General features: G+C 40.2%; 1 protein-coding gene across 1 annotated transcript in view; it reads left to right on the top strand.

The window, feature by feature from the left end:
- Positions 1 to 12,644, top strand: part of BLM (BLM RecQ like helicase) — a 45,578-nt gene that overhangs the window by 20,533 nt on the left and 12,401 nt on the right. The window contains exons 12-16 of the mRNA XM_054577617.1: positions 2,587 to 2,693; positions 3,715 to 3,875; positions 6,459 to 6,654; positions 8,892 to 9,082; positions 11,334 to 11,481. Coding sequence (XP_054433592.1) covers positions 2,587 to 2,693; positions 3,715 to 3,875; positions 6,459 to 6,654; positions 8,892 to 9,082; positions 11,334 to 11,481 — 803 coding nt within the window. The remainder of the gene's footprint in view (positions 1 to 2,586; positions 2,694 to 3,714; positions 3,876 to 6,458; positions 6,655 to 8,891; positions 9,083 to 11,333; positions 11,482 to 12,644) is intronic.

Raw genomic sequence — 12,644 nt, 5'->3', positions numbered from 1 at the left:
CATGGCGTTTTACCACCGTCAATTTGCAGGCAGTCCGCCTTGTAGGAGCCTAGTATAGAGACTTGTTTCCTTACCCCCTTCCTACCACCTCAGCCCGCCTCCTTCCACTGGAGCTCGGCTAGCTAGAGACTGCATTGGTCAGAGAGCAATGGTGGCGTGGCAGTGGCCGCAAATTCAGATATATTTTCAAAATAATTCTTAAGCATAAATTTTGATTGGGGCTATGTAACTTAATGGAGATAAGACTTTTTTTTCCAAACAGTTTATATGTCTATGAATGAATTCAGTCAGCTCAAATTTCTTTTATAGATGTAAGCATTGAGAAACATTGCTCACATAAATGTGTAAATGGGAATGAAAAGCATTTTATTGTAGTAATAACACTCAATTATTTGAATTCCTTCTGACGTATATGCCAAAATTATATAATGATCTGTCCTGAAAAATTATTTTTAATGATATTTCAGCTGAAAACTCAATTAGGTCCTCCAAATTTTGTTGAAAGCGAGGAATTATAAACCATCTTACTGGCAAAATAAGTCAGATCATTAGTTACTCACTTTTTCTGGGAAATGTACTCTTAAAAAAATACCTTACCAAGATTTAACCAATGACTATTGAATATTCTTGTTAGTCTTTCACAGAAATTGGAACCTTGTATCCAATATATTTGGAAGAGTTGGGAAAATCAAAATACTTTAAGTTTAAGTACACCTCTCCTAATATATTTTTGACATTTTTTATTGTGATATTCTTTTAAATTATAGTTTTGTTAAAACTTTGTGGCTGCTGATTAGCACCTTCAGACAATGGGATTTGACTACCATATTACCTAATTGGCAAGTCCAGGTTTCATTGCCACACCAATCAGCCAAATTAGACCTATTTTTATGTACAAAAGAGAAAATTTTGACAGTTTTTCAGTTCACATAAACTAGTACATATCCTCATGACAGTATTTCAGTTCCAAAAGCAACCAGAGCTGAGCACAAATTGATTCCATTTCCTAACACATCACTCGAAATGACATAAGTTTGACACCCTGGACCTGATAATATTTTAGATTTTTATAGCAACATCAGTACTCCCTTAGCAAAATACAATGGAATCCAACATTTCCTTTAAAAAACAAAGTCTTAAGATATAATTGACAAACCGTAAAATTCACCCATGTAAAAGTTAGAATTTAGTGGGGTTTTTTGTATTTTCACAGTTGTGCGACTATCCCCTAATGTAGAGACGTTCACATTTTACGTATCCATTTATCAGTTGATGACAACTGTCTCTAGAATATATGGTAATTTTAAACATACCACTTTCCAGCGGGCCAAGTAAGATTAGTTCTATGTAATCGACTCCAAGAGACTTATCTTTTTCATTTTAACAAATTGTAGGAATGCTGCTTTTAGTTAGTGGCCCATCTGCTGCAGTTTAGCAGTCCATTTGCTGCAGGGATACTTGTTTTGGTGTTAATTGGACCTGAGAGCTACAACTTGATGCCCTAATATGTCACTCTTTTTTTATTTTTACTAAAAGTAATTTGCCTGGCTAAAGTAGTAAACATTTCTAAGTTTTCCTCAATTATGTCACAAATCACAAATCAAAATTTTTTCAGATTTTTATGTCCAGTGTTTTAACATATCAGTTTTTTTGAGCTATAAATCACATACCGTACAATTCAGTTATTTGAAGTGTGCCGTGCAGTGGTTTTTAGTGTAGTCATTTGTGCACCCATCAGGACTAAGCTGGAGGCAAAAGTTGGGACTCATGGAAATGGTACGGGGCACTGTTTAAAGAAAGGAGAAGAGGAAAGGAAGAAATCAGAGGTAAAGGGAATGTAAAATCGTGAGAGCTAATAGGTTTTCAGTAAGGATAGCCAACCATGTGGCGGGACAGAGAGGTCAGAGACGATAAGGTCTGAAAACGGACCAGCGCAAAGACCAGACACGGGTGGAAGGTTACTGCTGCCTCCTCTGTGGCCCTCCTACCTGGGCAGGAGTCCCTTCAGCAACGTGCCCGCCCCCACTAAAGCCAAACACGTGTATCATACCAATGGCTACCAAACCTGGACCCTTCTAGCTTGGATTTAGATTCAAAGACGAAAAGCCAGTGGTTTGTATTCCCCTGTTTCTTCCGTGCCCTGTTAGAGCAGCAGCCTCACCATCAGCCCCAGGCACTGGGAGGTCTGGTGCTCTAAATTTAATTCCTTTCTGCAGAGATGGTGGAGCCTGGAGCAGTGGAGGGTCCCTACCGGGCCAAGGATCCCGTGACAATTCTCTCAGCTTTCTTTACTTTTAAAAACTTTGATAAAGCAGCTTTGGTAGAATGGTACCAGGGAAAGCGAGAATGAAGGTGCAGAGAACAAATGGAACACATGGCTAGTTGGCTGGAAGCGTAAGCATCTTCTGAGAAACTTGTTTGAGGGAAAGAAAAGGGGCTGGTCTTGTGTAAGCTGCTGGCAGCAATATTCAGTGTAACGCAACCTGATAAATAGGTTTGCACTGTAGAATGTTAGCATTTAATTTTTGAGGGTTGCTAAAATTGTGTTTTCTCCTAACAAAATCTTATGTTTGGGACTTCTTCTAGGTTTACCATGAGCTTTAACAGACACAATCTAAAATACTATGTGTTACCAAAAAAGCCTAAAAAGGTGGCTTATGATTGCTTAGAGTGGATCAGAAAGCATCACCCACGTGAGTACAGCCATGTGATGAATTATGTCTAGAAGATAAATGTCTTTTTAGTACCACAATAGAATATATAAAATTGCACATTAAACGTTTCTCATTATGATAGCACCAACTTGCTATTTATAGAGCAGAACATCACAACTCTCTCAGTTCTGGGTATTGTAAAATCTCATTTGGTTTGATGACAATAAACCATAACAAAAAAATATTAAGTACTCCCTGCCCCGGCCCTGTAATGTAACTTGTGGTTTCCATGTCTTTCCTCTGGCTTCTGTCACTGTATGCATTAGGCAGGTCTTTGTTTTAGTGCGTTCTCCCAAGTGTGCCTGCCTTTAAGCTGTGTTAGCTAAAATGAGATTCTGAAATTCATGGTAGTTTTCCATGTAACCGACTTTTCAGTGGAGAAGGTTTTTTGTTAAACAGATTTATTTCGTTTTTTAAAACTTAGTATACGAATTGGTTTGAACAAATCAGAGTAGAAGCAGACCAGGAAGAAGTCAGTGATTTCCCTTTCCAGGCAGCTACTTAAGTGGCTCAGTAGGTGTGCGTATCTCTACCTTTGGCTCTGCCACAGAGAGATGACTTTTTCTTAATACCTTTTATTTCCTGACTTGAAAAATAACAAACAAAACAATAAATTTAATACATGCTCATTGAAGAACATGTAGAAGGCAGCCAAAGACAAACCTCGCCTCAAGGCAAGTGACTGTTGACATTTTGGTTTATTTTCTTCCAGGAATTTGCGTACTAAATATTCTGTGTTTCTACCCTTAACCTGTTTTTATAGCCAATGTGAAATGAAGCCCAGGGTGTGTCTGGCTTCACATCAAGAGTGGTTTGCAGGGACAGGGTTAAAGGTCGAATCTTGTCATTTTCAGAGCTCATGAGTTTCTTGCTTGAATTATTCTACCAAAGTGATCTTCCTGTAAGAAAACTATGGAGGTCTATTTATGTTTCATGTATTTCAAAGAACATGATGTAAATTGAGTTGTTACTTATGTTACAAGTCCTCGTTTCTTGACAGATGATTCGGGGATAATTTACTGCCTCTCCAGGCGGGAATGTGACACAATGGCCGACACCTTACGGCAGCACGGTCTCGCCGCCCTTGCATATCACGCTGGGCTCAGTGACTCTGCCAGAGACGAGGTGCAGCACAAGTGGGTCAATCAGGATGGCTGCCAGGTGATGTTGTTAAGATAAAAAAATACATTAGATAATTTTTGATAGTATATAAGCAAACTTGCATGTGTAGAATGAAAGTTGTTTTCACCACAAGTAACATTGAAATAAGACTGAGATTGAAAAACAGATGTTTTGTAAGACTTATAAAGTTGCTTTTTCTCTCTTAAATAAAAAAAAAAAATGTTAATGGAGATATAATTCATTAACCATAAAATTCACCCTTTTAAAGTTTGTAAGTCAGTGCCCTGACCAGTGTGGCTCAGTGGGCTGAGTGCTGGCCTGGGACCTGAAAGGTCACAGGTTTGATTCCCTGTCAGGGCATGCACCTGGGTTGCAGGTCAGGTCCCTGGCTGGGGGCATGTGAGAGGCAACACACATTGATGTTTCTCTCCCTTTCTTCCTCTTCCCTTCTCTCTAAAAATAAATAAATAGAACCTTTAAAAAAAGATAATGAAGAGCTTGTAAAAATTTGAAAAGAAAAACGTGAGTCTTAATAAGTTACCCTATGGGCTATCAAGAAACTTTTCGATAGGAAAAACTACAAAAGGCTAAATTCAAATGTTTTTCTAAAGTGCAGCTTTACTAATCATCAAAAGAATTAAAATTTGAAGCAGTGAGAAACAGTTTTCACCTCTTGTATTAGCAAGTTTTTACTAACTGTTGGGGACGGCGCTGGAGCTACGATGCTCATGACAGCCCTTCTGGAGAACAGTACAGCGGCCCGTTGGGGGCCTCAGCCCTGCAGTGTGGGCGTGGAATTGGCAGCAGGGTTATCCCAACGAGTATATTCCCTAAGGGCTGTTTACTGCTAAAGGGCCTAAATGTCCTGAGAGAATGATTGGGTGCATCATGGTGCTCCATCCCTGCCGTTAAAAATGGTTTATGAAGAAATTGTTTAAAGACAGGAAAATGTTCAGATGTTAAAGACAGATAAAGGTAGCGAAAAATAGAATTCAAAAGTGTATAACCTCAACCATAAAAAGGAGGATTGAATAGAAAAATAGACCAAAAAAAGAAGCCGATTTTTTTCAATTTCAGACTCTACATACAGTATAAATAGTCTACAATATACATGCATATATATACACATATATAACACTGTGATCAAAAATACAGTTTTCAAAAGTTGGTTAAAAAAAATTTTAAATCTACAATAATTGTTTTTGCTCTAAGACCAACTAATCCTTATAGTCAGGGAATAATAATATAACCAACTAGACAGACTTGATCTTGTTAGATTTGTGATTTAGAATAAAACTTGGTTGTTTTTCTCCACAAAGAAATGATTGTCATCTGAAGCTTTATAAGCAACACAGACGTGAAGAAGGAAGTAACAACTGCACAAAGCCAGTTTTCCCAGTTATAAAAAAATAGGGCTTTCAGAAAGAACTGGCGTCGTTGGTGGCCTGAAGTCGTTTGCCCGTATCATCCAGGGCATCTTGGGACCCTGTGGGCCGTACCCTGCATGCAGCCTGTGGGCTGGGACATCTTGTTCCATAGTCTCTCTACTACTAGAGGCTACAGTAGACTTCCTCTTACCAGGGAGATTTGTCTTGGATCAAAGCGCCAAAAATTTAGATGGATGGCCGCTGCCAATCCCAGCGTTGATGGAGGCACCCGTTGGCTGTCCACGTGCTCCATAGCTTGCACTTCCTTCCTGTGGTTCTCACAGTTCCTGAAGTCACGTCAGTAGCCCCAGTCTGGCTGCCAGATAGTTGAGTTGCTTTTGAAATACTGTTATTGCAAGAGCAATTTATTTTTTTAAGTGCTAAGAAAAAGATTTACAGCTTTATTTGTATAATGTAATTTTGCCTGGAGGTATAATGCTTTTGTCTGGGTTAAATAGGTCCTAAATTTGCAACTGAAATGGATATTCTTAAAAGTGACTTTTTACTAAAAACTGATCTATCAATCTCCTGAAGTTGAACTATCACCTTGCCTTGCTTCCATTAAGTAATTTGCGTAGGCCAGGATCAAGGGTCTCCGGCCTTTTTTTCTAGTATAAGCAACCCTCAGACTTTTACTTACATGAGTTCCAATAAAAATTCCATGTTTTGACTTGGAAATTCGCTGACGAATAAAAGGAATAGGTATGTGATGAGCTGCTGTCACTTGGAGAACGGGTGGTAAAGCACTGAAGCAGGTGAGAATGCCACCTTACCTGACTCATCAGAGAAGCTGGGAGCAGTGACCTCTGGGAGCCCACGCCTGGGAGCACCGGTGTTCCCGCCCAGCATTGGCCTGGATACCCCGGCGGTGGGATCGACACCTTCAACCACCTCCATCTCAAACACATGAGAGAACAGGCAGGGGCAGCGCACTGAGAGACGACTGCTGTTGATTCTGACTCCCTTCTATGATAATACCAAGTCACACAGGAGCGTGCCTGCCACACTGAGCTTTCTCTTTACCTTCTTGGGTCTCAATAAAACTGCAAATTGCCAATGTGGAAACCTCCTATTGGCCATGCTAAATAATTGGACCAAGTTAAGATGGGAGGTTGTTGTACAGAGTACATGTTAAAGCAAAAGAATGGTGCCTTTAATGCATTGTGAGTCTAATAGGCTTTTGCTCTTACATCAGGTTATCTGTGCGACAGTTGCATTTGGGATGGGGATTGACAAGCCTGATGTGCGATTCGTCATCCACGCATCTCTCCCTAAGTCCGTGGAAGGTTATTACCAAGAATCTGGCAGAGCTGGAAGAGACGGGGAAATATCTCACTGCCTGCTTTTCTATACCTATTACGACGTGACTAGACTAAAGAGACTTATACTGAGTAAGTCCTCAGATGCATGATAGTGGTAATCTACTCCTGCTATTGTACTTTTGGTCCAGTTTTCCTTAAATAGTCATAGAAAAATAGAGGTGCTTATGTAAATACAGAAGTTATTCATTTTTATGATAAAAGTATTACATGCTTGTTATATAAAACTCAAAGGATACAGACATGTATCAGACAGAAGATTTCCAAACCATGCCATTTCCTGCCCTAAGAAATAACTCTAGTTATGGGTTTTCTTTCTGTTCTTCTAGACCTAGTTTCTGTCTGCATCCTTGCATATAACACATCTTCTAAACATGCAGAAAAGGAAAAGGGGAAGAATAGTGACTCATGTGTCACCATCAAGGTTAAGAACCAAAACCTCCTCTGTGTGTGTGTGTGTGTGTGTGTGTGTGCGCGCGCACACTTGTCTTCTATGTCATGCCTCTACCCCGTGTTAGGGACAGGAAATATCTTATATTTGGTGTTTACCTTTCCCAAATGCATGTATTTTACAATGCAAATAGGATTGTGTTATATGTGCGTACATATAGATACCTGATTTTTTTCCAGTCAACACTAAGATGTAATTATGACTCCAGTTACTATGCATGGCTTGAGTATATAGAATTCCATTGTATGGTTGTTTCATGTTTATGTAATCAATCCCCTTTTAACAGATTATTTTGATTGTTTTTCAATATTATTAACAGTGCGATATTGAATATCCTTGTACAGATATCTTTGGGCATTTGTGCAATTACCTATATAGGATAAATTTCTAGAGTTAGACTTGCTGGGTCAAAGTGAATACGTATTTTAGAATTTTATTATGTTATTTTGCCCACTTTGCTATTGGGTTGGGATTGTTAAATAAATACGTTTCCTAAATATATTTGCCTACTTTGAGGCCACTTTTGAATGCACTTTGGCAGAGATACTGAGCCTGAGAAATGGCACTTAGCAAGCACTTTGCCGAGTAACATATCCCCGCATTTGCTCCTAACCACTGGCTTTTTGGGGGAGAGTTAGTCCCGTGGGAAAGTGGGCTTCAGAAAGGTTTTCTGACTTGCCCCCAAGAGCGCTGAGGCAGCAGTAACAGCAGCAGGGCTGGCTGACAGAGTGGTAGTGCTATTTAGAGGCTCAGCATTTCTTTCGCACTTACCATGTGCTCCTGACCTAAGTGCTTTACTTACATCACTTCATTCACTCTTCACAACAACGGAAGAATGCCAGCTGCCGGTACTCATTTATGGAGGAAGAAAATGAGGTGCAGAGCTGGGGAGTGGCAGAGCCTGGAGCAGCCCGGGTCACCAGACTCCATGGTCCATGACCCCTGCGCTGTGCCAAGGTGATTCTCAGTGCAAAAGTGAAACTCTCAAGCCTAGGATGTCTATTTGTTTTTTAACGGAACCTATATCAAGTTAGGTTCAAACAATTTAATAAGTATTTAAGTCCTAAACACTTGGAGCCATTTGAAAAATGAAAACTCATAAATTAGAGGGGGAATGTCTTCTATTTCATTCTTAACTGACCACAATTCATACAAATGGAAAGTATGTACATGTTGTTCTCGAACCTTAGAATCAGATCAGACACTGCCACCCACATTCATTTTCTGCTTCTCATTGACTTTCTGGAGGTACCTGTTTGTTCATAGAACTGCCAGAAATTCACCATCACAAAAATGTTGTTGAAAGGAATGTAGTGTTCCATGAACTACCTCAAACTGGTAGTTTAACGGTGTTCCACAGATGTCAGGTATTGCTGTTCCCCTAAAATTTGAAATGCCCTGCCAGTGTCCCGTGAGGTCACGGCAGCACACTAGGCTCCTTGGTGCACACTTTCAGAGCTACTGGATTAACCGCTGTGACCCCAGATACTCAGTGGGGCGCAGCCCACTGCTGAAGCTCCATGCTCTGCTTTTGCCGTTCAGCTCAGTGCATGCTTATCTGATAAATATAGTTAATATCATGCAAGTCTTCATCATTGGGAATAGTGAAGATTTGCAAAAACATTTACCTACTTACCAACAATCTACATGTGTACCTATAAGACTACTATCTTAAGGGATTAACATAAATATTCAGTTGATTATAATGTAGAATGATGTCATGTTGGTACATAATGCTATTAATAATTTTACTTCATTTAATATTCAAGTTATATGATTATTTTAAATATTTCTGTGATATTCTCTTCTATTTTCTACCCTGATAAGTATGTTTTGCTATGTTCTTCCTTTCTTTTAGTGGAAAAAGATGGAAACCATCATACAAGAGAGACTCACTTCAATAATTTGTATAGTATGGTGCATTACTGTGAAAATATAACAGAATGCAGGAGAATACAGCTTTTGGCTTACTTTGGTGAAATTGGATTTAATCCTGATTTTTGTAAGAAACACCCAGATGTTTCTTGTGATAATTGCTGTAATACAAAGGTAAAATAAGAAAAATTTTATTTCTCCTCTTAATGTAAAAAAGATGAAAGACGGATTTGAGAATTAGTTTTCACATCTTCTTTAGCTAGGCCTTCTCAATCAATAAACCTTTCCTTGATAAAAAAGAAAAGTTAGATGAAAATAATGGACCCTGAGGAATTAAATGAGGAAGATTACTTCCTCCCCATAGTAATTTGAAATAGAAATATTTTAATATTAATTCTAAAGAATATCTTTAGAGTTAAAAGGCCATAAGAAATGTACTGGACTTATCCAAAATACCGAGGTTATATACGTGCACTGATGATTATAGGATGTTTTAGAACTATCATTAATCTTTAAATATCAAAAACATCTAACATGAGCAGGTAAAGTATTTTCAATTTAACTCTAATCTGTATTTAGAGATCTTGTTCTCAAAAGAGTTGTAATAACCGGACTACCATGTGTTTGAATTCAGATCAATTAGGTTATTCTATAAATCAGGGTTTGTTTGTTTTTTTTAAACTGTAAAGAGTAATGGCAATAGCTTCTGGATGAATTTGCTGTCATCTGTCCTAAAAATAACCTAGATAAATTGGGTACTTCATTGTGCCTATTATGCTAATTCTATGTTTTAATGTCTGCTTTACAGTTTACAGAACATTTTCACATTTGATATATTATTTGAAATGTCTATGTAAGGTGCTGGGGATTCACAAATGAAAGTGGTAAGGGCAAGCTGGAGGACAGACAGGCAAACTTATATGTGGTCAGCACGGTTACAAAGCCTGAGCAGAGGTCGCTCAGTGTCTCTTGGGTGGAATCTGCGCATTTATGGCCATCCCCACCCACCACGCCCATTGCGTAGACATTGCTAATCAGGTCACTCATTCTGCAAATATTTGTTGAGTGCCTCCTCTATGGCAGGCACTGTTCTAGGAATTTGGGGTTTATCACTGAACAAAAGGTAGAGATCCCTTGAGGATCTTACATTCTAACAGAGGGAGGCCGAGTACAGACAATATGCACAATAGGCCCATGTTGATGGTAAGAACTGTAGTGAAAAACAAAGCAGTGTAAGGAGGCAGGATACAGGATGCAGCATTAGATAAGGTGGCCCAGGGAAGCGTTATTATAAGGATGACACCTGAGCAAAACCCTGAGGAGGGCAGTTAGCCGAGCAGCTCTCTGGATGTGGGCATTCCTGGCCAAAGCCATAGTTTGCTGACTCCTGTCCTAAGACAATGGGGGAGTGGTGGACTGAGGAGGAAAGGAGATTAGTGGGCAGTGTCAAGGGTCCGTTTGAGGATTGTGGCCATGTATTGAAAGTGCAGACAGTCAGCGTGGTTGCGTGTGTTTGTGTGTTTCTCCAGCTAAGTTTAGCTACAAAGGTGGAGACATGGGTGGTGGAGAACTGCATGTGCTGTGTTCTGTCAGGCAATGTGACAGTGGGGCTTCTAAGGACAAGGGAGCTGAGGGTATATGAAAGGTAGTGTTAGGAGGCTCATCCGTGGGATTGCAGCTGAGTTAGACGAACATCTGAGGATGAGGCTCAATGGCTAGGCAGTTCTACTGGATTGTTGGAGTCAGAACACTAGGTGGTGTGACTTGGAAAGGCAGGAGGTGGTGGTCAGAGGAAGAAGAGCTGCCGTGATTAGTTTGACTAAAGTAGTGGGTGTTACCGTGGGAGTGAGTCGCTGGCGTGCGTGGAGGACAGGATCACTGGAGCAGAGATGCTGACAGCCCAGGCGTGGGAGGGTCGTCTCTGTGTACTGAGTCAGCACGAAGCAGGGCAGGAAAGATGCGGGAGACAGACAGGGGACTTTTTCCTAATGATTCTAGATAGAGCCTCAGCATCACACCCATTGTTTGTGAAAGAGGAGAGCCCTATTAGCTTTCAGGCTGTTGAAATGTGGCAGGAGAACAAGGGTTCGAAGACGGGGAGCTGCGTGCACAGGGGCACAGGGGCACGGCGCAGCTTCGGGGAAGCACAGGTGGTTGGTGCCGTTGGTTTGGGGAACTGGGACAGACGATCGCAGAGAGACCCTATGGTGATGGGGATGGTGGATCTGTGACGCGGCAGTGAGAGGGATACAGTAGAGTGCTAGTTGTTGCAGACACAAGGTTAACGTAAGAACTGAGAAAAGAATGAACATTTGAAACTTCCTTGGTTTTGGTCTGGAAAAGGTTTATTAGGACATGACTAGTAAACCTAGCATTCTAGGTGTCATCTTCGTTATCACAGAAGGTAACCTCTTTTTATTCATAGGCTTATAAGACACGAGATGTGACTGACGATGTAAAAAGTATTGTAAGATTTGTTCAAGAACATAGTTCAACACAAGGAATGAGAAATACAAAGCATGTAGGTCCTTGTGGGAGATTTACTATGAATATGCTGGTCGACATTTTCTTGGGTAAGTCATCTGTTCTATTAGTTTGCCTTCCATCAGTTGAGTGTGTAAAGAATTCTCTTGTCATCTGTTTTCTTATAGAAGTGAAGGGTTTCAGGATAAAACATTTTTTTAGTAACAAAAGAAAACCAGTTTTTATGAATTATGCCAATTATTTTTATAGAATGTATATGTCACTAAATGAGTTCTCACATACAAAAACGAAAATAAAGCTTATACAGTTTCGTCTGAGTGAGTAGAATATAACTTGCTTAGAGAATTACCTTTTGACCTACCTTTAGTTCAAGATGGCAGCCTGAGCATTAAGTTACCTGTCTTCTCTTTTTTTTTCTTTCTTGATGTCCTGTCAGAATAATAGTAAGGAAATAAAATGAGGAATTAAATCCATAATGGCATAGAGAACCAGAGAGAGGCCATCCTCAGGTTGAGGAAATGGATGGAAGCAGTTGACAAGTGGAGTGAAATGCAATAAACCACGATACAAAATAAGTGTAGGAGAGAGTTGAAACAGAGGAGTGACTATCAACCAGGCAAAAAACAAAAACAAAAACCCATTATCATTAGGTCTCGGGCCTGGAGTCTTAAGTGCGGGGTGTGGGAGTGAAAGCAAGGGAGCCTGAAATAGGAGGGGGCAGTTCAAATAGTCTACCCACAAAAGAGCTGCATCAAATACCAGCCTGGCATTGATTCTGGATCAAAAATAAACAAACTGCCTGAGGACTAGAAAGGCAGCTGAGTGAGGGACCAGAGCCCAGGTGGCATGTGGCAGGCACCCGGCCCGTCTAAGGTCTGGTCCTACCTACTTACTCGAAAGCAAACCTGATGACTGGGTTTCCCAACTCAGAGGATGAATCTGGGGGCATAGACATAGATACGATGTAACAGTAGTTTAACCTGGTTTCTGAAGGTTAACTATAAACAGACAATCCAGAAGAAGACCAAATAGGTAGAATGTGTTACCCTAGGGCTCGAGATAACTTAGAAAAGAGGCAGTAGCTTTGGGGAAAGCGAAGAGGAAACTCTTCACCAATGTTTTGGAAAAGAAAAAAAATGAATGAGAAGGAACTATTATTAAAATTTTTAAATGAGCCCTGGCTGGTGTGGCTCAGTGGATTGAGCGCTGGCCTGCGAACCAAAAGGTCACCAGCTTGATTGTAGTCAGGGCA

Source organism: Pteronotus mesoamericanus, unplaced genomic scaffold (genome assembly GCF_021234165.1).
Source record: "Pteronotus mesoamericanus isolate MK-2021 breed Mesoamerican mustached bat unplaced genomic scaffold, CSHL_Meso_final contig_438, whole genome shotgun sequence".
Taxonomy (NCBI): Eukaryota; Metazoa; Chordata; class Mammalia; order Chiroptera; family Mormoopidae; genus Pteronotus; species Pteronotus mesoamericanus.
The sequence above is the reverse complement of the archived record's forward strand: the minus strand, read 5'-3'. Positions and strand labels throughout refer to the sequence as shown.